Below are 27,937 nucleotides of genomic sequence, written 5' to 3'. Positions count from 1 at the left end.
CCTCTGACTAATACTTTTATTAACTCCACACCTTATATATATATATATATATATATATATATATATATATATATATATATATATATATATATATATATATATATATATATATATATATATATATATATATATATAATATATATATATATATATATATATATATATATATATATATATAATATATATATATATATATATATACATATTTTTTTTTTTCAGCAAGTCGGCCGTCTCCCACCGAGGCAATATATATATATATATATATATATATATATATATATATATATATATATATATATATATATATATATATATATATATATATATATATATATATACGTATATATATTAGCTGAGTTTACTTTAACCCTTGCTTTAGTAATTAAAATATTCTTGACTGGTGGTGAACAGGTGATATACAGCTTTAATTAATGACCATCTTGTAGTCGATAGGCTTTAAGCCCGATTGCCCAACTAACCAACCACCTTAGTATAGAAACATCTTAGGGTACACCACTGTGTGGTAGTGCTTTGTTTATTGCATGGTGTGTTAGAGCTGGGGTACGCTAGTGGATACTTAACCACTGAACGTGCCATCATATAGTTTAGACCTGTGTCAGGAGACATTGTCATTTCCTGACCATTAAACAACCATTAATCACCTCAGTTTATAAATGTTTTACGGAAGATCATAAGTAAATATAAAGATGTAGATTGCTGAGCACATAGGAGGTGCGAGGAGTGGACTAACTTCGGTGGCACTCTGGTCAAAATACCCAGGTCAACGGCGTACAAAATGACTAATGTAGCTATCAGCACTGCCGTAGCTTGATTTATGTTACTACAGTAGTTCCCAATTCTTTAAAATGTCTCAAGATTATAACCATATCAAAATAGATGATAGAGAACTAGTTTTGATGGATAGATGGCTAAAAGAAATTTGGATACTCAAGTAGACTCTCATAGTTTGTTAGGAGATAGTTTAGAGTGATGTCGAATGAACACTCACTGCCTCTTATTTGTTGCAGACAAGAAACACTGCAAATAATGTTTTAGGGTACATATGTGCTGTACTGGAAATACTTATAATTCATTTGTAATAGAAAATGTGGCACTTTTCCAAAGTGAGTGAGTTGCACTGCCGTGAGTGTCTTGTACAGGGCGCGGCGTAAGTTGTTTAAACCAGAATAATATGATCACTTTGTAAAGAATTATGTAAGTTACTACAGCAAGTGTTCCAAGTGTCCTCCATAATGTTCAACACACGTTAAACTGTAAGCTGGTCAACTCACTACTGCACCCAGAATATTAAAACATTTGTTGCCACATGAGTGCAGCCAAATATATAAAAAAACGAATTCTTATATGGCACCCTGTACGGTGTACAGAATAGTACAGACGGCCATTGAATGCATGAAATATGAAAAAATTCGAATGTAATAGTTTAGTGTAGAATATTTACTAAGCTGCATTGATCCAGCAGACTTAGTCAAGGAGGGTGTCTCCTCGAGGGAGGGTCCTTGATATCGGTGAGGGGCTCAATCCAAGGAATTGGATCTGTCCTCCCCTTTCTTGGATCAAACCTGAATGCCTCCTATTTTCCCAGGCGTTATATGACCTCCTACAGGTTTAGTGCTTACCCATGAATAATGTCAAGGAGGGTACCTTGATGTTGAAAAACTCTTGATCCTAGGAAGGGTAGATCCAGTTCCTTGGATCAAACTTGATTATCTAGTTTCCCAGGAGCTGTATGACCCGTACGGGCTAGAGCTCTACGCCTGTACTGAAAGATTTTAAACAAAGCCGTGTGAGTCCGTAGCCTACCCGGGTGATAATAAAAAATACAGCAGCAACCATTGTGTTTTTTTTTAGTACAGCTGAATACCTTGACGATAGTGAAGTGTTCTTACTCCAAAGAATTGAGCTAGCCTCCCCCTTCCTCGGATCACACTTGATTTCCTCCTATTCCTCAAATATATTTTTAATCGGGTTAATTTCGACTACGTCGAGTTGGGGTTGTATGAGGTTAAGCTGTCGCGGTTGTATGACCCTTGTGGGTTTAGCGCTTAGTTTTGATTGTAATAATAAGGCTGTCGTGACCAGGGAGGTATGAAGCTAAAACTATGTTAATTAAAAAAAAGGATGAATAAATGTTTATCATAAACATCAAACAAGTCTAACAATGTTATAGATACACACGTGAGGACACTTCCAGTTATATCTAGTAATAGCTACGTAATAAATAATATCTAAGAATATAGAAATAGAATAGACTGGATAGTGACGTGTGAGCAGAGGGCAGTGGTTATTTGCTGTACCATGGGTAGTTCTTCAGTGGTAACTTGCTGTACCATGGGTAGTTTTTCAGTGGTTACTTGCTGTACCATGGGTAGTTCTTCAGTGGTTACTTGCTGTACCATGGGTAGTTCTTCAGTGGTCACTTGCTGTACCATGGGTAGTTCTTCAGTGGTTACTTGCTGTACCATGGGTAGTTCTAAAGTGGTTACTTCCTGTACCATGGGTAGTTCTTCATGCTCTGGTACATGGCAGTGTTGTCAGGGATAACGGTTTCTTTGACATGGTTGTCCTCTACATAGTTGTCGTAACTTGCCGTCCCGAAGCCTTTATAACCTCCATCCTTTAGCTGAAAAAAATGAATGATTATTACTCAGTCAAAAGTCAAGTAGACACCAAGAACACATGTTGTAGTACAACTTATTACTGGGACAACATTTCGCTCCGTGTCATGATTGACTTGATAAAGTCAATCATGACACGGGTTCAGGTTCGAACCCCGGGTGCAGATACTCACCCCTGGGTAGACGTACTTTCCGGGTCCCAGCTTGTCGAGGAACCTGCCAGGACCCACCTCCCGGGTCACCTGGAAGTCTCCCAGGTACGGCACGGCCACCCGCAGTCCAAGACGGTTCTCATAGCCTGGATAAGACGATATTGAGGTCAGGGAGACAGTCATAGGTACGTGTGTCCAAGTTAATGTGGATTCAAATTTTGGATCTGTGTTGGTTAACTTTGCGTCATATTTCCCACAGACAAAATTTTGTAGTTCTGTCAGTCATTCATACAGGTTGCAACATGAGTAATTCTTGAATGGAAATCCATTCACGGGGGGAAAGATGTGCCTTGACACCAATAAAGGGATCTTAATCCTAATAATATGTCTTAAAGTGTTTCAACAGGTGTCCTTTGCTTCTAACAGTACAGTCACTAACAGAGTACAGCATCTGTATCCTAATGTCGTACTGCCATTAACACCACCACATCATTCTTTGCCTCTTATTTTCTACATATTCCCACCACACACTGATAAAATTCATGAATTCAGAGACAACTCACTCAGAAATGTTGAAGAAATGTCAAAGTATTTTATCCACCGTGGCATATTATCAACTATTCTAGATAAATACCCTGACTTTGCCAACTGTAAAAAACACAACTACATAAACTTTTTTTTCTTTTTTTGTTTTTATTATAGCCATAACTTGCTAAAATATAAGATAATGTTTTTGTATTTTTTGTAACCCAATTCATGTCTGCATAAATAGCTCCTTACAAATGTAACCAGATGTAAATACTTCCTTATCACTGTAACTTGTTTAGTTATCAAAACTTTGTGGCCCAATCCCTGAACCTATTATGAACCGCTGTAATCTTTTGACTACCGCCCACAGGATGGGTATGAGGTGCATAATAAACACATTAAACTAAGCACACTGATCTCAAACATATTTCCGTTGTCTCTGGCTTCCTCCTCTCTGCAACAGTCAAAGACCATGTCTCACCCCTTTACAACAGTGTTGGCATTACTATACCCTGATGCATTCTTCCTTTTCAGATACTGACACATAGCTTAGGATTCATCCCACAATAGTCGACTAGCACACTGATACCTATTTTCTGCTAGGTGAACAGGGGCAGGATGTGTAAGGAGATGTGTATGTCTCTCGGTAAATGTACACTGAGAGGCGTTTTCTTACAATGTATACACAACCTCGAGTAGTCGACAGCCTTAAAGCTGAATAAACTTGTCTGGCTAACGAAATGCTCACCTTTGACGATCCTCTGGGGGTCATGACCGTAGCCGCCGCTGCCTTTTCCAACCTGCTGCAGAATAGGAGATATGAAGTCCTGCACGGGGATGTGTCCGCTCCAGAAGGTTTCTATGGAGGAAGTAAGAGAGCTCAGTTTTAGTGAGAGGGTTGGAAGGTTTTAACAAACCAAAATGAGGCACACACGCAGTGTGCGACTATCATACCCTATGCCACAGATACACTGAGAGAACACCCGATGTGCAGTTATCCTAGTTTATATGAGAAATCAAGATGTGAATACCAGTAGTGAGACTACCCCATTCTACTTAATAATTACACAGGAACCCTTGCAGTGTGTGGCCACCCTATTCTATATGACCCAAGCAGATTTCGTGCATGGTTTTGCTTATGATGACAATAATAATAATAATAACAGCAAATTCTATATGAATTACATTGTAGAATATATATATATATATATATATATATATATATATATATATATATATATATATATATATATATATATATATATATATATATTATATATATATATATATATATATATATATATATATATATATATATATATATATATATATATATATATATATACAGCTCTCTTTCTCTTTGTTCTCTCTCTCTCTCTCTCTCTCTCTATATATATATATATATATATATATATATATATAGAGAGAGAGAGAGAGAGAGAGAGAGAGAGAGAGAGCTGTATTAACTAAAAAAAAAGTCTGAGTCTCTTAACCAGACACTTTAATACAATCAACATAGCAACTTAAAGTTGACGTATCTATCCTGAGAGTCAATGTACTCACCCAGTGTACATCTACCTTTCAGGACGTCACATAATGCCGCGGAACGTCACATAGTGTTTCAGAATGTCGCATAGTATCTCAGGACAGCATAATGCTTTAAGTCATGACCTAAATTTTCAGAGAACCACATTATATCTCGGGATATCACATAATGTATCAGAGGGTTACATAATGCTGCAGAGTCTCACATAATGTCACAGAGCGTTATGCAATGCTTCAGCTCCACATAATGTAACGGAGCGTTACAGAATGCTGCAGAGACTCACATAATGTGACAGAACACTACACAATACTTCAGAACATCACATAATATATCTGAGCGTTACATAATGCTTCTGAACATCACATAATGTATCAGAGCGTTATATAATGCTTCAGAGCATCACATAATGTGACAGAGCACCTACTTTCTGACCGGTATCTGCCAGCAGGTTCACCTACCCACCTCATGACGGTACTGGCCGTAAATGTACCTACTTTTCACATGGGGTATGTCGATCTCTTCCTCGTAGTGGTGGTGCTCTGGCTGCTGGTAGTAGTAGGAGGGAGCATAGCCTAGAATGTAGTAGCCATAGGTGGCGGCTCTCTCTAAAGCAGGCGATATGGAACTCAGGATCCCGGCGCCTCCTGGGGAAGACAGGTAAACACCTTGATATAGTCCAGTAATATAACTTATGTTAGAAACAGAGAGGTGATGTAGGCAACAGCTCTTAGCTTGTAAATAAAGTTAGGAACCTTAACCTAGCCTTGTAAAACCCTGTGTAAAAGAGAAAGAGAGAGAGAATAGGAGGCAGATTTTCAGAAACCCCATAAGTTATGTCAGCTGCAGAACATGCTGGCATTTTATATAGCTTGCTCGAAGCTGCTGCTACTGCTGCTCAGTCTCATAACATTGGCTGCAGCTCTCCTGGTACAGTACTGCCCTTGTACTACCCCTACGGCTTTAACGCTTCCCCTTAAATAAAATAACGGTATATTAGTATAGTACTCATAAAAACGAGTTTATATCACGTCAAAAAGTGTGCCACTACACTTTGTTATATATGTGTGTGTATATATGTGTGTGTATGTGTGTATATATATATATATATATATATATATATATATATATATATATATATATATATATATATATATATATAACAAAGTATTAAATGAAATAATTTTTAAAGTTTGCTTTGTGACGGTAAACTGAAGCCAGAAGGTCGTGATAGGTCGCCCATTTAGTCAAACGAGTTTCTCTCCGTGCACATTTTATGCTTACCCAGTGCACTGGTTTCGTACTTTCCCAGTGCACTGGTTTCGTACTTTTCCAATGCACTGGTTTCGTACTTTCCCAATGCACTGGTTTCGTACTTTCCCAGTGCACTGGTTTCGTACTTTCCCAGTGCACTGGTTTCGTACTTTCCCAGTGCACTGGTTTCGTACTTTCCCAGTACACTGGTTTCGTACTTTCCCAGTGCACTGGTTTCGTACTTTTCCAGTGCACTGGTTTCGTACTTTCCCAGTGCACTGGTTTCGTACTTTCCCAATGCACTGGTTTCGTACTTTCCAAGTACGCTAGTTTCATACTTTCCCAGTGCACTGGTTTCATGTTCTCACGAGGCACTGGTTTCAGAATCTTAATCTGTAACTAGTGTAAAAAAAAAAATAGCCGTCATACACACAAGCTGAAGATCCGGAAGAACTAGACAACTAGCCCCAACACTCAACTTTCTCCATACCAGGAACCACAACTTTCACGCCAAGTCCTTGACCAAGACATCACGTCTACCAAGCCTGATAACTTGATTATTTACCTCTCACCTCTCCTGTGGCTGATATACTCTCCATACCCATCCCATGTGAACTGTAATAAAAAGATCAGACACGCGGGGCCAGGAGCTAAGACTCGATCCCCGCAACCACAAATAGGTGAAATGGTCCAGGAACTGGGTCCCTGGGCCCAGAAACATAATGGGTTTGACTACTTTGTGGCCCAGTCCCTGGACCCATTATGTACCTCTCTAATCTTTTGATTACCGCCCACAGGATGGGTATGAAGTACATAATAAAAACATTAAACTAACATAATGGGTGGAACATAATGGATGGAAATACCGCATCACTGAAGTCAGGTTCTACGTGTGAGGGATGAAAATATTTTGTTAATTGGGCTAAAAGCCTATCGATTTCTCAAAAGGTTAAGTTTGCATGTTCCTTTTCACCACTAGTCGAGAATAATTTGATCCCTGAAATACATCATCGCGTCGAACTGTTTTGCTTGCAAAATCAAGTACTAACTAGTGATGGTGGTGGTGTGAATTCTTGCTCCTATCATTATTATCACCATCCTCATAACCACCATCATCATTATTACTACCGTCACTATTATCATCAACATTACCATCATTATCATTAACAATACCATTATAACCATCATGAAATGTGAAAGTTAGGGTATAATTATGATAACCCATAAAAAATAAAGGATACAACGAACACACTCCACTCAAATACTGTAACTACAAAGAGATAACTACAAATAGGTAAAGTGCATATCTGAGCTGGCTTCCTGGTTACTTTAATATCCAGGTTTTGGATCACTTTTCGATTCAGTAAACTCAATTGGTACCCGATCCATAAACAAAAAATTTATTGTAATGTCACCCTCAGATAAGATATATATATATATATAATATATATATATATATATATATATATATATATATATATATATATATATATATATATATATATATATATATATATATATATATATATATATATATATATATATATATATATATATATATATATATATATCTTACATCAAACTGAATTTCGCATCTGACGCTCTCAGAGATGAAGAGGCCGTCAGGAAATGGGACAGTCTCCTGGACACAGTTCTTATTCAGATAATGACCCGTTGAATGATTAAGTATAAGCTGGACACAGGGTCTCTTCGTAGTAAATTCCTAAGGTTCCTGGTACTGGGGTAGGCTATATCGTTCGCTGTTGGACACATGGCCACTTTTAATGCTGCCAACATTCTGATACACTGAAAACTATAATGAATATCTAATTTTGTTATTAGTGAGAGAAAGGCATAGTTCCTGTTCCTCTGTTGGAGTTACGGTCTGTCGACTGAACGAGTTTAATTTAAGATTCCTATTCATGTAGACGTTATTATAAAAGAAAAATGAATCTCTGAGATCATAAATTAAGCGGAGGTAAAAGAGGTTATGGTTAGTAAGTTTATTCAGGTACGGGTACACATAAATACAGTTACAAATTATCATACATAGCAGCATGTGTGTAGATTACCTAGGATAACCCCAAAAACGTCAAAGTGACTTATTTCAATTGGGATCCTTGTTAGTTAATTTTAATATTTGTATCATGCCTCCCATACCCATCCCTCTGAATCGTAGTTGAAAAAATTGCACCGACCAAAGAATACTTTTTTTTTTTATTGCACGAATCGGTACTGTGACTGGAACAATTCACAACTAACCCACAATTTGCAGAGAAAACTTGAAATGTCAGTTCAGTCCGTGCTCATCATTTTGAAGTTCAACGTGGAGGAACATAATTATTTTAGATAAAAATATCTTTAGCGCTTTCATGTCTTACATTATGTTTTGCGAGTGACGTGAATCATCTTCAAATTTTGAAACTTAAATAAAAATTTTTTTTTTAAAGATGTGGCAGCAAGAATTTAATTAGCTTAAGCCTACCTGGTGTCGTACAAGTGGTGAGAAGGTATATAGTGACGAGCCCTAAATTTTTTCTTGTCCACATGGTGTCCAGACCCCTACTATATATCACTATAATATCAACTGCGGGTCACTTGTGGTACGTAATGTGTTAAATCTGAGCTTGCTCCACTTTCAACCATAGGTTCTTTTGTCCTTAAACACACTTCCCACTTGACAGATCTTTACTTAATGGCTCAAGTTCTTGCGAGAGCAAGGTTGTCTATGATGGTAGCGTCACACTAACGGTACAAGTCTGACTGAGATGGAATATGTGGGACACCGTCTTGGACCCCTCCTCGGGTCTTCCTCAGGAGGGAGGGAGGGAACTCTAGTGTCTAGTGAACTTAGCTTAAACTGAAGTTCAGTTAGCTACGAAAATAATGTTTTATCATGATGATGAAACAATATTATCTCGAAACTGCACTTTGTATACAGTGGTACCTCGGGATACGAAATTAATTCGTTCCAGAAGGCTGTTTGATATAGTGTTCAAATGATTTCCCTTTCACAAGAGAAAACGTATTGGAAAGCGACACGACTTACTGGGAGATAATTTAATACTCACGAGTTATATCACAGAGTATATATATATACACACACACACACACACACACACACACACACACACACACACACACACACACACACATATATATATATATATATATATATATATATATATATATATATATATATATATATATATATATATATATATTATTTTTATTATCACACTGGCCGATTCCCACCAAGGCAGGGTGACCCGAAAAAGAAAAACTTCCACCATCATTCACTCCATCACTGTCTTGCCAAAAGGGTGCTTTACACTACAGTTTTTAAACTGCAACATTAACACCCCTCCTTCAGAGTGCAGGCACTGTACTTCCCATCTCCAGGACTCAAGTCCGGCCTGCCGGTTTCCCTGAACCCCTTCATAAATGTTACTTTGCTCACACTCCAACAGCACGTCAAGTATTAAAAACCATTTGTCTCCATTCACTCCTATCAAACACGCTCACGCATGCCTGCTGGAAGTCCAAGCCCCTCGCACACAAAACCTCCTTTACCCCCTCCCTCCAACCTTTCCTAGGCCGACCCCTACCCCGCCTTCCTTCCACTACAGACTGATACACTCTTGAAGTCACTCTGTTTCGCTCCATTCTCTCTACGTGTCCGAACCACCTCAACAACCCTTCCTCAGCCCTCTGGACAACAGTTTTGGTAATCCCGCACCTCCTCCTAACTTCCAAACTACGAATTCTCTGCATTATATTCACACCACACATTCCCCTCAGACATGACATCTCCATTGCCTCCAGCCTTCTCCTCGCTGCAACATTCATCACCCATGCTTCACACCCATATAAGAGCGCTGGTAAAACAATACTCTCATACATTCCCCTCTTTGCCTCCAAGGACAAAGTTCTTTGTCTCCACAGACTCCTAAGTGCACCCATCACCCTTTTCCCCTCATCAATTCTATGATTCACCTCATCTTTCATAGACCCATCCGCTGACACGTCCACTCCCAAATTATCTGAATACATTCACCTCCTTCATACTCTCTCCCTCCAATCTGATATCCAATCTATCATCACCTAATCTTTTTGTTATCCTCATTACCTTACTCTTTCCTGTATTCACTTTTAATTTTCTTCTTTTGCACACCCTACCAAATTCATCCACCAACCTCTGCAGCTTCTCTTCAGAATCTCCCAAGAGCACAGTGTCATCAGCAAAGAGCAACTGTGACAACTCCCACTTTATGTGTGATTCTTTATCTTTTAACTCCACGCCTCTTGCCAAGACCCTCGCATTTACTTCTCTTACAACCCCATCTATAAATATATTAAACAACCATGGTGACATCACACATCCTTGTCTAAGGCCTGCTTTTACTGGGAAATAATTTCCCTCTTTCCTACATACTCTAACTTGAGCCTCACTATCCTCGTAAAAACTCTTCACTGCTTTCAGTATCCTACCTCCTACACCATACACCTGCAACATCTGCCACATTGCCCCCCTATCCACCCTGTCATACGCCTTTTCCAAATCCATAATCTCACTCCAAAACTTTTTCTTATTTTCAACAAAGTTTGTTGATAACATCTCACCCACTCTCTCATTTGCTCTCTTTTTACATTGCTTCACCACTCTCTTAACCTCTCTCTTTTTCTCCATATACTCTTCCCTCCTTGCATCACTTCTACTTTGTAAAAACTTCTCATATGCTAACTTTTTCTCCCTTACTACTCTCTTTACATCATCATTTCACCAATCGCTCCTCTTCCCTCCCGCACCCACTTTCCTGTAACCACAAACTTCTGCTGAACACTCTAACACTACATTTTTAAACCTACCCCATACCTCTTCGACCCCATTACCTATGCTCTCATTAGCCCATCTATCCTCCAATAGCTGTTTATATCTTACCCTAACTGCCTCCTCTTTTAGTTTATAAACCTTCACCTCTCTCTTCCCCTGATGCTTCTATTCTCCTTGTATCCCATCTACCTTTTACTGTCAGTGTAGCTACAACTAGAAAGTGATCTGATATATCTGTGGCCCCTCTATAAACATGTACATCCTGAAGTCTACTCAACAGTCTTTTATCTACCAATACATAATCCAACAAACTACTGTCATTTCGCCCTACATCATATCTTGTATACTTATTTATCCTCTTTTTCTTAAAATATGTATTACCTATAACTAAACCCCTTTCTATACAAAGTTCAATCAAAGGGCTCCCATTTTCATTTACACCTGGCACCCCAAACTTACCTACCACACCCTCTCTAAAAGTTTCTCCTACTTTAGCATTCAGGTCTTCTACCACAATTACTCTCTCACTTGGTTCAAAGGTTCCTATACATTCACTTAACATCTCCCAAAATCTCTCTCTCCTCTACATTCCTCTCTTCTATATGTGCATACACGCTTATTATGACCCACTTTTCGCATCCAACCTTTACTTTAATCCACATAATTCTTGAATTTACACATTCATATTCTCTTTTCTCCTTCCATAACTGATCCTTCAACATTACTGCTACCCCTTCCTTTGCTCTAACTCTCTCAGATACTCCAGATTTAATTCCAGTTATTTCCCCCCACCGAAACTCCCCTACCCCCTTCAGCTTTGTTTCGCTTAGGGCCAGGACATCCAACTTCTTTTCATTCATAACATCAGCAATCATCTGTTTCTTGTCATCCGCACTACATCCACGCACATTCAAGCATCCCAGTTTTATAAAGTTTTTCTTCTTCTCTTTTTTAGTAAATGTCTACAGGAGAAGGGGTTACTAGCCCATTGCTCCCGGCATTTTAGTCGCCTCATACGACACGCATGGCTTACGGAGGAAAGATTCTTTTCCACTTCCCCATGGACAATAGAAGAAATAAAGAAGAACAAGAGCTATTTAGAAAAAGGAGAAAAACCTAGATGTATGTATATATATATATATATATGCATGTGCGTGTCTGTGAAGTGTGACCAAAGTGTAAGTAGGAGTAGCATGATATCCCTGTTATCTAGCGTGTTTATGAGACAGAAAAAGAAACCAGAAATCCTACCATCATGCAAAACAGTTACAGGTTTCTGTTTCACAGTCATCTGGCAGGACGGTAGTACTTCCCTGGGTGGTTGCTGTCTACCAACCTACTACCTACAATATATATATGTATATATATATATATATATATATATATATATATATATATATATATATATATATATATATATATATATATATATATATATATATATAAGATTTAAGATATACATTGTTGATATAAAGGTGGCATATACGGTGCATGTTGTTACGTGCGTATCACCGATTATAAGGCGAAAATCTCATCCAGCTCTTCAGAGCTGGGGCGTATGCCCAAAATACAGCAGGCATTACCCCTTTGAACAGCCACACTGAGCCGCTGGAACAGAAAACTAGCTGCCCTGGGATCCCTAGTTACCCTGATGAGTCTTTTTCCCAGCTCCTTAAGGAATTTAGATGCATTCTTTCCCCATGAGCCAAGGGTCTCTGAGCCTATGGGAACAAACATATAATGATGGGCAAGTTCTCCACATTTTCTAGATTTTTGGGACTCCCTAAAGCTGGCAGCTGCCCCTCCTTCCTTCCTGGTGCATTGGAGATAGGTATCAGCCAAGGTAGATGCACATGTGTAGTCCCACACCACCTGCTTACCGTCTGTCCAGGCTTGAAGTGTGATACCATCTGGACGCTTCTGGCTGCCATCAGATCTGCATAGTTGGGGTGGTTCCCTTACTGCTGGGCATCCAGCTGTTGTGAGGCTCCTCTTGATAATGTTATTAACCTCCTTATGTCTTGCAATCTTTCCCTTGGATTTACGGCACACAAGACCATGGTACCCGAATCAGTCTGCTGCTTCACTGCCACAAATACACCTGTGTTCGGCGAGTTTACCTGGAGAGGGTTTCGGGGGTCAACGCCCCCGCGGCCCAGTCTGAGACCAGGCCTCATGGTGGATCAGGGCCTGATCAACCAGGCTGTTACTGCTGGTCGCACACAAGCTGACGTACAAACCACAGCCCGGTTGGTATACTCTAGGTATGCAGGTTGGGCTATGAAACCAGACATGAAAAAAATGCCAGCAACTCAGCAGTATACAGTAATAAAGAGAAGAATGTAGACACTGCTGGCCAACACTGCTGGCCATCACTGGTGGCCATCACTGCTGGCCAGGGATCCACCAGCGGCAGAGAAAGTTTCACCTACATTCTGATTTTTTCTCTCACTGATTCTTGTTTAAAAATTCCAGATGTACTGGATGTCGTATTCTGAGCAAAACTGTCGTGTAAGAAAACTCCAGACTCGCTGGATTATTATCTTCAGGTTTAACTGCAAGGCTCCAGGCGGACATCAACCAAATCTTTCAATGGGCTACAGAAAACAATATGAAGTTCAACGATGAGAAATTTCAATTTCTCTGATATGGTAAACATGAGGAAATTAAAACTTGATCAGAGTACAAAACAAATTTCAGCCACAAAATAGATCGAAAAACCAACGTCAAAGACCTGAGAGTGATCATGTCGGAGGATCTCACCTTCAAGGACCATAACATTGTATCAATCACATCTGCTAGAAAAATGACAGGATGGATAATGAGAACTTTCAAAACTAGGGAGGCCAAGCCCATGATGACACTCTTCAGGTCACTTGTTCTATCTAGGCTGGAATATTGCTGCACACTAACAGCACCTTTCAAGGCAGGTGAAATTGCTGACCTAGAAAATGTACAGAGAACCTTCACGGCACGCATAACGGAGATAAAACACCTCAATTACTGGGAGCGCTTGAAGTTCCTGAATCTGTACTCCCTGGAATGCAGGCGGGAGAGATACATGATTATATACACCTGGAAAATCCTAGAGGGACTAGTACCGAACTTGCACACGAAAATCACTCACAACGAAAGCAAAAGACTCGGTAGACGATGCAACATCCCCCCAATGAAAAGCAGGGGTGTCACTAGCACGTTAAGAGACAATACAGTAAGTGTCAGGGGCCCGAGACTGTTTAACTGCCTCCCAGCATACATAAGGGGGATTACCAATAGACCCCTGGCAGTCTTCAAGCTGGCACTGGACAAGCACCTAAAGTCGGTACCTGACCAGCCGGGCTGTGGCTCGTACGTTAGATTGCGTGCAGCCAGCAGTAACAGCCTGGTTGATCAGGCTCTGATCCACTATGAGGCCTGGTCACAGACCGGGCCGCGGGGGCGTTGACTCCCGGAACTCTCTCCAGGTAAACTCCAGGTTAACTGGGGTATTAGGAGGACAGTTTGGCCCGGGCCTGAAGCTCTAAGGAGGCCTTAGATAAGGCACTTGGTAATTGTTTATTTGACAAAATTAGTATAAACTATGACACTGCACGAAAGGTTCACGCATTCTTAATCATTAGTGAATTTTCAAGGAAAAGCCAGAAAAGCCTTTTTTTTTTAATAAATACACACACACACACAAATTAAATTTCCACCGTTTTGAGGGCCCTGCCTTTGTTTTCGCGTGTCGTTATTTTTTCATTATAGGTTATATTCTCAAAAGTTAAGTGGCCAATACAGTCCACTCAGGGCCTTTCAGATGTCCTGGTTATCATTACATTCACTAAAACGCTAAACCAAACCTGTTAAAATTTAAAGTGTTGGTGAAAGGTACTCGCAAAATGCGGTGCATCTAACATTGACACTTTAAAATAAAACATAAATATATTGCACGAATCATTGCACTATAATCATAACCGTAACTTTTAAAAGGGGTGGAGTGGTAAGCCAGTTAAAAGTCTCGGTCAGATGACCAAAAGCTCCAGCTAAGATCCGCGTCAGGAAACACTTACCTAACCTAACTGAGGAAGCCACTGTCTGGCGAAACGTTGCTATTGCTAGCAGACTCGGCTCACACACTGAGGTCTGTGGTACGATCCCCGATACGGGTAAAAACACTAGAACATGTTACTTAAAACACTTGCTGTCCATGTTCACTTAGCAGTAAAATAAGTACCTTGGTGTTAGTCGACTGGTGTGGGTCGCATCCTGGGACAAAACTGACCTAATTTACCCGAAATGCTCTATATAGTAGTGTCATTGATGTCAGCTAGGTCTGTATAACTTGTACATGTACATAGTACTTGTAGAAATAAATATTATTGTTATTAAAAAGTACCAAAGTGTCTAATTCATCAAGTCTATTGATGTTAACTTAGATGGGGGTGTGAATGGGTGTCTAGCGCTGCCTGAACTAACTGAGAACTTATTGATTCTGTTTCCATTATCAGAGTAATCTTTGTTTCCTTTATAATTCATGCCTAGATTTAGGCTACATTATTCAAGGACTCCCGAGAAACATGGCCCAATAAGGCGTAAACTTTGGGAGCCCTTATTAACCCCAACAACAACAACAAAGTCATTTAGGAGACCACAAGGTGGTTGGGAGTGTCGAGTCGCAGCTCCTGTCCTACGGCGGTCAGAGTTTTCAAATCACCGACGACAGGTAACAGATGGGTTATGATTATATTCAGGGAGAGCCAATTAATAAGGTGTCCCATAGCTCGATCGCTAGCGCACTCAGATCACACACTGAGGTCCGGGGTTCAGTTCCCCGGTACGGCAGGAAACATTAGGACGTGTTTCCTCAAGGCACCTGCCTATTCACCCATCAGTAAAATGGGTACCTGGGTGTTAGTGGACTGGTGTGGGTCGCATCCTGGTCAGGTAGGCCTGTATACCTTGTACACGTACTTGTAGGAATAAAGATATTATTATTTATTTAATTAGGCTCAATCCAAGGAAGGGTAGGATAAGTCCAATTCCTTAGATCAAGAGCCCTTCAGCAGCAGCAAGGAACCTCCCTAGAGGACGGGCTTGGCAGGTACATTGAGTTAAAATATAACCATGAATTAGTATCCAACAACATGGTTACATTAATATTACATTAGGCTAGGCTATGGTAGAATAACGCTTGCCATTAACTTAAAAAAAATTATGCATATGTGACAGCTCTTTGCCACTAGGGAAATAGATTTCTGTCTGATCAGTGACTTGGGAACATCAGCGAGATTACTGATATTTACCATGGAACTATGATATGGTATCTGTTACGATAACAACAAGTATACACAAAACACTCCCGGCAAGGGTGGAAACATCGGGCGTTTCCTTACACCTACTGTCCCCGTTCACCTAGCAGTAAGTAGGTACCTGGGTGTTAGTCGACTGGTGTGGGTTGCATCATAGGGGACAGGATTAAGGACCCCAGTGGAAATAAGACACAGTCCCTCAATGACACACTGCCTTTCTTGGATTATCCTGGGTGGCTAACCCTCTGGGGTTAAAAATCTGAACAAAGTCTTACCTTACAAATTTTCTGCTAAGTGAACAGGGGCAGCAGTATAATATGTATCCATATATATCCTGCAGCATGGAAATCAAACTCCTGGTGAAGAATGAGACACTTGTGCAACATGTGGGAATCTTTTAATGTGGAAACATTTTGACAGCTACATTAAAGATTCCCAAACGTTACACAAGCATCTAATTCTTCTACTTCTCAATTTTCTAAACCATTTAGTACGTCACAAACTCATGACCTTTTACTTTTGAGTCAAACTCTTGCCTTATAGCTCATTATTTATTTAACCCAAATATGCTATCGGAAACTGTTCATATGCTGAATCCTGTGCTCTCATATCAAAGTGCATTTTAACTATCAGGCAAATGATCTTACTGTAGTCTTTTAATTTTAAATTATTATTAAGATGTTTGCTCTTCAGTAGAAATGTTTCGCTGATTTATTTAGTGCTTCACCCACTTATCAATTTTAATCTGATATTCTTTATATTTTCAGTTCTAAAACCAGTGTGCAACTGAATAATGGGGAAGAATAAATTACAAACAAGAAATCCTGGCAAATCTGGTAATCCTATTTATAAAAAAGCAGGTACTGGAATTCCTCAAAAGGCCAAAACCAAAGTCAAGCCAATCAAGACCAACCTTAAGCAAGTAAGGACTTTCAATATGGTTTAATTTTTGATACAAATGTACAGTAGTGATATGTATTTTGAACAGAAATCACATTTAAAATGATTTTGCAAGATTCATTATAAATGCATTAGTATAATGATATTATTACTCCACTTCCTACTATTATGTGATACAAAAAAAGTAGGTTAACATATGCATTGTGATATCTCATTATAATGGTTTAGTGGAGGCGAAGGGGATGGCCGCTTAAACGAATATCTATTGCATTGATGGAACAGCCAAATGTGCAATGCAGTGGACTTAGTCTACTGCACTGATGGCACAACATACTAAGAATAAATTGTATTATGGTATAGTACAGTAAACTGATTGCAATAGCAGGCATACTAAGAATGAACTGTAATATAGGACATTACAGTAAATTATCTGAAAATAAAAGAAATAAAATTGCAGTACAGTACAGTAGGTATATTCCTGTGTTTAGTGGTGACTCAGAATAACTGTTATTCTGAATCAAGGAGCTGTTAAACTCTAGCAGTAGCGTTGCAGATGGTGTGGGAGATATAGTTGTAAATGGAATGGGAGATATAGGTGTAAATGGAGTGGAAGATATAGGTATAGATGGAGTAGGAGATATAGGTGTAAATGGAGTGGGAGGTGTAGATAGTGTGGGGAGATGTAGATGGCTCAGCAGACATAGATGGCCAAGGAGACATAGATAGTTTAGTAGACATAGAAGGGTGAGATGTAGATAATAGGCCTACACTTCTTTTTTGTCCGTGAGGTCAGTGTATGTAATGAGAACATAAGTTGAAACTTGTACTATTGACAGTTTGAGTAGCTTCACAGTCACTTTATCATCATGATTATCTTGTTCATTTGCAAGTTCTGCATCACTCAGTATCTGGTAACAAGGAGTGCCATCATTTTCTTCCAGTCATTCAGTCACAGCTTGCCCCATAACATCCATGTCTCCTGCCCTCTGAAAAGCTTTATGAAAATCACTGGCCCTCAAACCTTTCCAAGTCCAGCTCTTTGTAACATTAAATAGTTTTTCCAACCATTAGTTAATTTTCTTTTCAGTTCCTTCCATGATGCTGCAAGGTTGAAGATGGAAAACAACAGATTATACTTCTTGATGTTTTCCAGCATACATAAGCCTCTGGTATCTTTTTCCAAGTCATCTTCCTCTGAAATTACTACAGTTACTACGTCTAAGTATCTGCATTGATACAGCCTCTTGCAGGTTGCAATAATACCCTGTTTCATAGATTGGATCAGGGAAATAGTATTTGAGAACAGAAACATGGATTTAATCTTACTATCAAAACTGATTAATTTTTCAGCCCTTGAATGAACAAGTGCATTGTCAAGCAAAAGAAGAGCTTTGACATTGTCTGGCTAAAGTTTCAGGACCTCTAGCTGGTGTATGTACTTGTATATTTCATGGAAAAACTTTGGAAACAATAGTCAGCAAACACTTATAGCTTGCTAGCTTCTTAGCACCAGAGCAAAGCTAAAGAGATTGAAAATTAACACCAGTGTGCCTTGTTGAACATACCTTTTATACACTGGTTTCTTCAACCCTTATATCTTGGGCCATTTTCATATGCTACCTAGAAGCAAGTGATGAAGTTTTTGCTTAGCCTCTACACCATTCTTAACGTGTGTTGAAAATAAGTTTCTGCTTAACATTTATATTCACACACTTCTTGTCACCATCACTTGCTGTAGAGGCCATTGTTAATAACACTGTACAGAAAAATATATTATAGTCAAACCCCAGATTTCGTCCACACCAGATATTGCATGATTCGGATTTCGACCACTTTTTCAGCAAAATTTTGCTCCAGATTTCATACCTCATCTCGGAAATTGTCTGTATCAGACGTGTCTGCCCACCTGAGATGCCACCACTCATGCGTACGTGTCTCAGTCTGGCTTTGTCACTGGTTGAGTGAGCATTCATCCGAAACATTTCGTAATAATCCATTGTTTTCTGTACTTGTTTATTGAGTGCTTGGAGAAAATTGTGGCCAGAATGTGTCCGCGACAAAGATTTTGATGGGCTTGAGGCTGACCCTGTCGACCCTACACCTGTTGTGGAATCTATTGTGTCTTTGGGCAAGTCCATGGGGCTGGATGTGAGTGGTCAGAATGTGGAAGAGTTGGTGGAGGACCACAGGGAAGAGCTAATCACTGAAGAGCTGTAAGACCTTCATCTGGAACAGCAACAGACCACAGCTGAGGAAATTGCTTCAGAGGAGGAGGAAGAGAGAGAGGAGAAGGCGCCTTCTTCAGTGATTAAGGACATTTGTGCGAAGTGGAATGAGGTGCAAACTTTTGTGGAAAAATATCACCCTGACCAACCTGATACAAGCCATATCTGCAACATGTTCAGTGACAGTACCTTGTCCCATTTTAGGCAAATAACCCTTTCAGGGTCCGTCCCGTAGATCTACGGCTTTACGTTCAGGGTCCAAACCGTAGATCTACGGCTTTACGTTCAGGGTCCAAACCGTAGATCTACGCCATGAGCTCAGCTCACTCTGATAAACTGCGAGTGGTAAATTTGGGCCTAGATATGAGAGAATACATCTATGTGGTATGTGTGCACCACATAAAACAAATCCTGCAGCACACTGTGTATAATGAGAGAAAAAACTGAGACCGTGATTTTCAATTAATTAAAACAGCGACTTTGCAGTGTTTTTTTTTTTTGTATGTTTTTTATAGTTGTATTTACGATTTCTTGGTTTCATTTGATAGAATGGAAGACATATTACAGAAATAGAGATGATTTTGATTGATTTTAGCACTGGAAATGGCTTGAAACTGAGCTCAAAGTAGCGGAAATGTTAAATTTTTGCCGATGTTCAAGAGTAAACAAACGACCTCACACGTCTAATACACGCCAGCTGGTGGGTCTAATATACATTCACAAATGTGGTGATGATATTTATACAATTATTACAATATTGCATAACAGTAAATCTTCTATTTTTTATGTGAATAAAAATTCATTATGTGAATAAAAAATCAAAATGTTATTTATTTGTAAAGCCTCAAAACATAACTAATGAACAGAAGAAATGTTAGTTTAGTGCCAGGAATACCTACATTGTTTATTCTGGACCCTATTTTGAAATTGGAATATTTTGAACTTTGTGTTAAATTGGCCAAATTACCAATTTCCAATCACTTTATTTTGTAGTTGAAACAGTTGATTTGGCGACTTCTTGTGCTCAATTGATAGAATAGAAGTAATACTAGTGAAATAGTTAAGAATTTGGTCGACTGGAATAATGTAATTGGCCTAAAATGGGAGTCAAAATTGGCAAAATCGCCGATTCGTAAATATCGTTGACACATCAAAATTCACGAGAGCATAATTTCGTCAATTTTCCATCAAATTTCGTACTTTTTGTTTTATTACCTTCGCAGAAAGATTCTCTACCATTTCATAAGAAAAAATAACAAATTTTTTTTTTGAAAATTCTTGGACACTGGGGCACCATTTCAGATTTTGGCCTTGGACCCTGAAAGGGTTAAAGAGACGCCAGAAATAGAGCGCTCTGGACAGATTTTTAGTGTAACAGGGGTCCAGTGCCAGTCAAAGACAAAGAAGGGAAGTAACCCTGGATAGGGCTTTGATGCCTGAAGTCCTTATGGAGAGGGATTCCCCTTCCAAACAATAACCTCTGCCCCTCCTCCCTCTCCCCTCCTTGCTGTCCATACCCGAACAAGAGTCTTTAATAAAGGTAAGTGTGATGTTAAATGTTCATTTATCCATTTCATTAGTCATTCATATTTCTTTCTCATTGTTTTCTGTATGAAAAACTATAGTTATTCTTTAAAAAATGTATTTTTTTTTAATATTTTTGGGTGTCTGGAATGGATTAATTGTATTTACAATATTTCTCATGGGAAATATTGCTTCGGTTTTCGTCCATTTCGGATTTAGACCAATCTTCTGGAATGGATTAACCCTTTGACTGTCGCGGCCATATATATACGTCTTACGAGGTACCGTGTTTGACGTATATATACTCATAAATTCTAGCGGCTTCAAATCAAGGAGAAAGCTGGTAGGCCCACATGTGAGAGAATGGGTCTGTGTGGTCAGTGTGCACCATATAAAAAAAATCCTGGAGCACGCAGTGCATAATTAGAAAAAAAAACTCCGACCGTTTTTTTAATTAAAATGCCGACTTTGTGGTCTATTTTCGTATAGTATTTATGGTTGTATTCTCGTTTTCTTGGTCTCATTTGATAGAATGGAAAACATATTATATAAATAGAGGTGATTTTGACTGATTTTACTATAAAAAGAACCTGGAAATGGAGCTCAAAATAGGGGAAATGTTTGATTTTTGCTCATGTTCAAAAGTAAACAAATGATGTCATTGTCCAATAAATGTCCAACTAGCCATTCTAATATGCAGTCATGAATGGGTTGATGTTATTTATACAATTATTACAGTATTGCAGTAGTCTGCATAATAGTAAATCTTCTATTTTTTGTTTGAATAAAAATTCAAAATAGAAAGCAAGAGTAATATCAGAGGGGCCTGGAGATATGACTGATGAACAAAGAAAATGTTATTTTAGAGCCAGGAATATCTGCATTGTTCATTCTGGACCTTATTTTGAAATTGTCATATTTTTTAATTTTTGTGAAATTGGCCAAATTGCAAATTTCTGACCACGTTATTGGGTAGTTGAAATTGGTAAATGGGCAGTTTCTTGTACTCAAGCGATAGAAAAAATGGAGTTCTAAAGAAATAACTGAGTTTGGTCGACTGGAACAATGGAATTAGCCGAAAATAGGGCTCAAAGTGGGCGAAATCGCCGATTTGTAAATATCGCCGAGGTCGCTAACTTCGCGAGACCGTAATTCCGCCAGTTTTCCATCATATTTCGTTTTTTTTGGTGTCATTACAATCGGGAAAAAATTCTCTTATCATTTCATGAGAAAAAATAATTTTTTTTTTTTTTTTGAAATTTTGCAACACCAGGAGACACCTCAGGATTGGGGGTTGCAACAGTCAAGGGGTTAAGGACAAAATCTGGGGTTACACTATACTTCTACAGATCTGACATTCATTAGACTACTGTGTCACCATGCTCTTGTCTATGTTCACTTTATCTTCCTTTGCACAATCTTCTAAACTCTCATCAAAAAACTTGTATTCTCAACAAAGAGCAACTGTGATAATTCCCCTTTTATACCAGATTCATTGTTTTTAAAGCCCATACCTCTTTCCTACACTAGCATTCACTTCATTTACAACCCCATCTGTAAACACATTAAAACAACTAAGGTGACAGAAAATACTTTTTAACACTGAGTTATATTGGAAAATATTCTCTTACTTAAGTCTCACACTCTTCATAAGACTTAATAAATTTTAACATCTGATTAATGAGTATTCCATATGCCTTAAGAAAATCATGGTGCTGAGTTTACAGAAATGCATTGAGATCATTTTGTTATGTGGATATGAAGGGTGGTCACAAAGAAGTGTTGCAGAGTTCCAGAGGAATTCAGTAATAATCATCTAGAACAATCAATAAACCAGTTCTTGCCGACATTTTTTTTTTAAATTCTGTGCAACAGGATTTGTAACTGACAAACCTAGCATTGTGGAAGACATTTGAGAAGTGATCGCTGCCAAGGTTCATGCAAGCCCAAAAGAATCATTTAGAAGAACATCTGTGGAATTAGAGATTCTGAAGAGCACTGTTCACGAAGTATTGAGCAAATGCCGGTACTAATAGGCTTGGAACGTCTCAATGAATTCAATATGAAGTCAACTCCATCAGCCCAGATGTGTTAAGGAACATTCCAAGAAACCTGCTATTCTGTTTACAAACATGTTTTGGAATTAGAGGGAACAAATGACTATGCATTCGGAACATATGATGTAACCATCCTTACAAATAAGTTTTTCATATGATGCATGACTGAGTGGACACTCTGTATACAGGTAGTATTCAAAGACCCTTAAATTACATTCACTTGTTAGACGAAGAATGAGGGGAGACATGATTGAAGTGTATAAGTGGAAGATGGGTATCAATAAAGGGGATATAAATAAGGTTTTGAGGATATCTCTCCAAGAGAGAACTCACAGTAATGGATTCCAATTACATAAGTTTAGATTTAGAAAGGATACAGGAAAGTATTGGTTTGGAAATAGGGTAGTTGATGAGTGGAACAGTTTGCCCAGTAGGGTTATCGAGGCTAAAACCTTGGGTAGTTTCAGATTTAGGTGGGATAAATACATGAGTGAGAGGGGTTGGATTTGAGTGGGACTTGCACATGGGTAAATAGAATTACCAAAGCTTATTTCTTGGGTAGCATTGAAAATTGAGTTGGGCAAATATTTTGTTAGTGGGATGGATTGTTAAGGACCTGCCTAGTATGAACCAACAGGCCTGCTGCAGTGTTCTTCCTTTCTTATGTTCTTATTGGTAAATACTATACTGCTTCCCTATCATGCCATTTTCAAATCCATAAATGCATCCAATAGTGTCTTAACCTTATCTAAGTAATGTTCTCTTACATGCTTTATTGCAAACACTTAATGCACACATCACTCTCCCTTCTTAAATTCACACTTTTTCTTTGCAGTCATACTTTTGTGTTTTTTGAGTGTCTTATTCCTCTATTTGAAAAACACTTATTATTATATTTGAAAGAGATTCTGAGCATTTCTTTTTTTGGGGTCATCCTACCTTGGTGGGAGATGGTTACTGTGTTAAAAAATCTTTCAGCATAATTTTGTAACCTAAATTTTCTTGTTTTGAGCATATTTAAAGTCAACATGTACAGTATCGTGCACTTTTTTTTACTTGTTATATAGTGTAGGTTCCTTAAATCACAGAACAGGTGGGATTTAAACCCATGGCAAGTGAATCCTAAAACTCACAGGCCAGCACAATAAACATTCAGCCAACTGGCTCTAATAAGATTCATCCAACTAGGTATGTTTCTATACACCATAAAGAGGTTAGCATGGGCCCTGCTGTGACCACAAATGCAGATTTTTCAGACAAATCCCATACCAGCATGACTGTGGCATACTCTAGCTTAAGTTCCTTCAAAGCCACACTTGTGTGGGATTCATCTGTAAATATGTACCTGTATTTGTAGCCACAGTGATGGCCCATTTTAACCTCCCTGTGATGTATAGAAATACCCTAGTTAGATGAACCTTATTAGAGCCAGCTGGCCCAGTGGTTAACGCACTGGCCTGTAAGTTCGAGGACTCACTTGTCGTGGGTTCAAGCCCTACATGATCTGTGATTTGTCTGTAATTGTGTTATTACAATTTTGTGTGTCAGTAGTGTAGTTTCTTTGTTGACATTTTGATTTGTTTGCAGTAAAGAAAAAATCATTATATTTTATTGCACCACATGAGATACTACAGTATACCTTTTTCAACAAGGTAATTGAAAGTTCTCTGAACTGTGATTATTGTACTCACTAATATTTTCCTTTGTGCTCCACAGCTGAAAATTGTGAACAGGGAGGCCATAGCATCAATAGACAATAAACTTGGTTCCTTCTATGAAGCCATGCAAACAAAAACCAAAGAAAAAGAGGAGTCTGTCAAAATGAGTGAACCTACTGAAGAACAAGAAAAAGATAAGCCTGTCAAAATAGGTGAAGCTACTGAAGAACAAAAAGAGGAACCTGTCAAAATGGATGAATCTTCTGAAGAATTGCCTAAATTTTGATATTCTTATATAGTATATATATTAATAATAAAATGTTTCTCTATTATGGTTTGTATAATTTAGTCCTTCAGTATTGTCATGCAGTATTACTTTCTTACTTTACAATATATATATATGTATAGCCTTTATAAATAAAGCTTTAAGTGAATGATAGCTGTTGTTTTTACTGTAATACTTTTCCAAGTTGAGATAACTTAGTGTTCTTTCTTTCAGGCATGTGTGTTATTTCCAATTTGTAGTTGCAGGAGCAGAGCCATGTTTTTACATCCCATCTATATTTATATGCAAACGAACTTTTTTTTCCCCCAAGTTATGACTCAACTGTCACCTAATACCCAGGGACCCCAGTTTGCTGCCAACTGAACAGGTGTAGAGATTTCCATAAGTATTCCTTTGCCTGCCTGACAATCAATCTGGGACCTTTCAGTTGTGGGTTAACACACTGACCACTGCTCTTACATGAATAATTTGCACATCCATTTATCTTGGGTTCAGTTGTTGGGTATTAAATTTTAATTTCATATTTCAGCTTTGTTGTAAGATTGTATTAATCATAAGGTTAATACAGTATCTTGAAAGATAATGCTTGAAGATGCATACAATTTTTTACTACTATAATATGTTACTGGCTGGAACATCGAAGTTACAGATTTGCATAATACACATTTCTGGTTTATACCCACATACCATAAATATTATAATCTTATGTTTTTATGCTTCCCGGTTTTGCACTGTTCACAAGTAATGATAATTAGATGTTTTATGGTTGCTGGGATTCCTGATCAAGTTATTATTTCTCTAATAGCCCAAGTTTCCTGTAAGCCAGAGGTCTCTGCTGCAAAGGCCCAGCATAATGATACAATGGTGTGTTGAATAACCTTTACTGGTTTAACAACTGTCATTAATATTATAATATAGTAATAGTAAGCCAGTGAACACTGTTGCCATGGCCTGCCATAGGGTCAACTGCCACACAACTCAACCATCACATGGGATGGTTCCCCAGTCTTACTCCATCATGCAAGATGATTTTAATATGCTCTCACACACGATGGCTTTCCTGTCATTATTATTATAATCAAGGGGAGTGCTAACCCATAGGGATTATACAGCACCTGTGGGGTGGGGGGAGGGCATGGAAAGCATTCAGACTCAATTCAGGGAACTGGAGCACAGATCCAATTCCCTAGATCAAGGGCCCCTCATCAGCATCAAGGAACCTTCCTGAGGAGCTTTCCTGTCATACTTGACCACAGTTTTTTCCTGTTGTATGCCATCCCTTACACAATTATTTTCCTGTCATACCCATCAAAGAAGGTGCCTTGACAGTAAGGAGTTCTTTATTCAAGGAAACAGATCTATCCTCCCCTTCCCTGGTTATCTTCCATTCCCCATGTGCTGTATGACCCCTATGGGTTTAGCACTTCCCCTGATTATAATAATTTCCTGTCATACTCCATCATGCTAGATTTTTTTTCCAAACCTTACCTGCAAGATAGTTATCCCTGCCATACTCCATGTAGGATTCATTTCGTATACCATCATGCAGAGCAGGTTTCATGTCATTCACCATCACATAGGATGGTTTTTCTGTCATACTTCATAATGCAGGATGATCTTTGCCAGAGGTGTATGTGAATGAGGCATACCTATAATAATGAAAAAAGGCAACCTTAGCTGGAAGACTTCAGTATGCAATTATAATACATGTATTGTCAAGCATTCCACTCTGGGTTATGTAGCTATTGTTTAAAGAGCTTACTGACCTTGTGAAGCTTAAAAAATACCAGTTTTCAATATTTCTGAGTTTCCTTTTCTCAGGTATATTCTGTGCAGTTCTGTGAGATTTTAAGAAACTGTAATTTGCATACCTCCTATGAGAGGGCCAGGATCTGAGACTTCACCCCAGCAACTATATATTTGTAAGCACAAGGATAACTGAAGGGTTTAAGTAAAATTTTGTAAATTGGCACCTACACAGTCCAATAACAATCCAAAGCTAACTCTAAGATATGTCAGCACTGAAGGTTTGAAGCTGATTGAATGAGGTATTTACAGATTATCAAGAGAACCAATATTTCAATTTACCCAATTCTAATAGTGGCTTCAGAGGTCAGATGAACCAGGCAGAGATATGATAATAGTATACAAAATAGAGCGGAACCTAAGTACTCGAACTTAATTTTTTCCAGAAGGCTGTTTGAGTACTGAACGAATTTTTCCCAACTCATTTTCTTTTTGTTGGTTGTTATCACTAATCTTCTTAGGCCCCATGATGGCTTATTTATACAATTAATATAAAAAAAACACCAAAAAATGCGAAGAAACGTGAAATAGTTTACAGCAAATTTCTGGCAGGTCGTGTTTGTTTGGTCGAGAATACCAAATTGCTCGAGAAGGGAGCTGTTCGAGTACCGAGGTTGCACTGTAATCAGGATTGCTATTATTACAATCAAGGGGGAAGCACTAAACCCGTAGGATTATACAGCACCTGTGGGGGGATGTGGAAGGTAATTCAGGTTTAATTCAGGGAACTGGAGCACATATCGAATTCCCCAGATCAAGAGCCTCTCACCAGCATCAAGGAACCTTCCTTGAGGGGTCAGGAATGATAGGGATGACAGGGACAGGCTGTTTGAGGTGAGAAACGGGTATTTTGTAAATAACAGATGAGCCACAATGATGTCAGGAAGTATTTCTAGTCTCAACAGTGGTTGGGAAGTGGAATGATCTGAATGAAGTGGTGGAAGCAGGCTTCATACATAGTTTTAAGAGCAGATACGATAGGGCCCAGACGACTAGGGAGGAGTGAATCTGGCAAGAAGATAGTGGAGAAGAGGAACCAGGAGAGACTCTGATCCCTGCAACCCAAAATCAATGCTAGCCTATGAGCAAAACCCACCATATTGTACATGAATGGTATATAATATCAGTACAATACAAGGGCATAATGTGAGGAAAGTAGAACTACGTACAAAAACTGAGGTGGTCAGTCCCCACCGTAGTCTTCAAGACAACGTGCTCTTCACCAACTCCAAAGACTGAG

At 38.7% G+C, this 27,937-nt stretch overlaps 2 protein-coding genes across 5 annotated transcripts; one reads left to right on the top strand and one right to left on the bottom strand.

Moving 5' to 3' along the window:
- Window positions 1-330: 330 nt before the first annotated feature.
- LOC128695887 (uncharacterized) lies at window positions 331-26,506 on the bottom strand. Of its 2 annotated transcripts, none has more exons than XM_053786822.2 (5): window positions 26,380-26,506; window positions 5,360-5,509; window positions 4,068-4,178; window positions 2,813-2,937; window positions 331-2,644 (listed from the first exon to the last, which is right to left on the bottom strand). In XM_053786822.2, exons 1-5 carry the CDS (start codon window positions 26,486-26,488, stop codon window positions 2,504-2,506), a joined length of 636 nt encoding a protein of 211 aa, XP_053642797.1. In that variant the 5' UTR covers window positions 26,489-26,506; the 3' UTR covers window positions 331-2,503. The 2 variants fall into 2 exon arrangements, with proteins under 2 accessions (XP_053642797.1, XP_053642799.1); XM_053786824.2 differs by lacking the exon at window positions 26,380-26,506 and adding an exon at window positions 8,602-8,930 and having other exon boundaries at window positions 333-2,644.
- Window positions 14,937-24,937, top strand: LOC128695888 (ribosomal biogenesis factor). Of its 3 annotated transcripts, none has more exons than XM_053786827.1 (3): window positions 14,937-15,073; window positions 17,009-17,163; window positions 24,664-24,937. In XM_053786827.1, exons 2-3 carry the CDS (start codon window positions 17,035-17,037, stop codon window positions 24,889-24,891), a joined length of 357 nt encoding a protein of 118 aa, XP_053642802.1. In that variant the 5' UTR covers window positions 14,937-15,073; window positions 17,009-17,034; the 3' UTR covers window positions 24,892-24,937. The 3 variants fall into 3 exon arrangements, with proteins under 3 accessions (XP_053642802.1, XP_053642800.1, XP_053642801.1); XM_053786825.1 differs by lacking the exon at window positions 14,937-15,073 and adding an exon at window positions 15,497-15,655; XM_053786826.2 differs by lacking the exon at window positions 14,937-15,073 and adding an exon at window positions 15,734-15,876.
- Window positions 26,507-27,937: the final 1,431 nt, after the last annotated feature.

This window comes from Cherax quadricarinatus, chromosome 41 (assembly GCF_038502225.1).
Source record: "Cherax quadricarinatus isolate ZL_2023a chromosome 41, ASM3850222v1, whole genome shotgun sequence".
In the NCBI taxonomy this organism is placed as follows: Eukaryota; Metazoa; Arthropoda; class Malacostraca; order Decapoda; family Parastacidae; genus Cherax; species Cherax quadricarinatus.
This window is presented reverse-complemented; position numbering and strand designations above follow the sequence as displayed.

Excerpts from the sequence above, each read along its gene's own strand:
- LOC128695888 (XM_053786827.1), top strand. The coding sequence starts at position 17,035 with ATGGGGAAGAATAAATTACAAACAAGAAATCCTGGCAAATCTGGTAAT. Across the intron at positions 17,164-24,663 it reads TCAAGACCAACCTTAAGCAA|CTGAAAATTGTGAACAGGGA; the intron begins GTAAGGACTTTC and ends TGTGCTCCACAG.
- LOC128695887 (XM_053786822.2), bottom strand. The coding sequence starts at position 26,488 with ATGACAGAAAAACCATCCTATGTGATGGTGAATGACATGAAACCTGCT. Across the intron at positions 5,510-26,379 it reads CAGGGATAACTATCTTGCAG|GAGGCGCCGGGATCCTGAGT; the intron begins GTAAGGTTTGGA and ends TGTCTTCCCCAG. Across the intron at positions 2,645-2,812 it reads GAAAGTACGTCTACCCAGGG|CTAAAGGATGGAGGTTATAA; the intron begins GTGAGTATCTGC and ends CATTTTTTTCAG.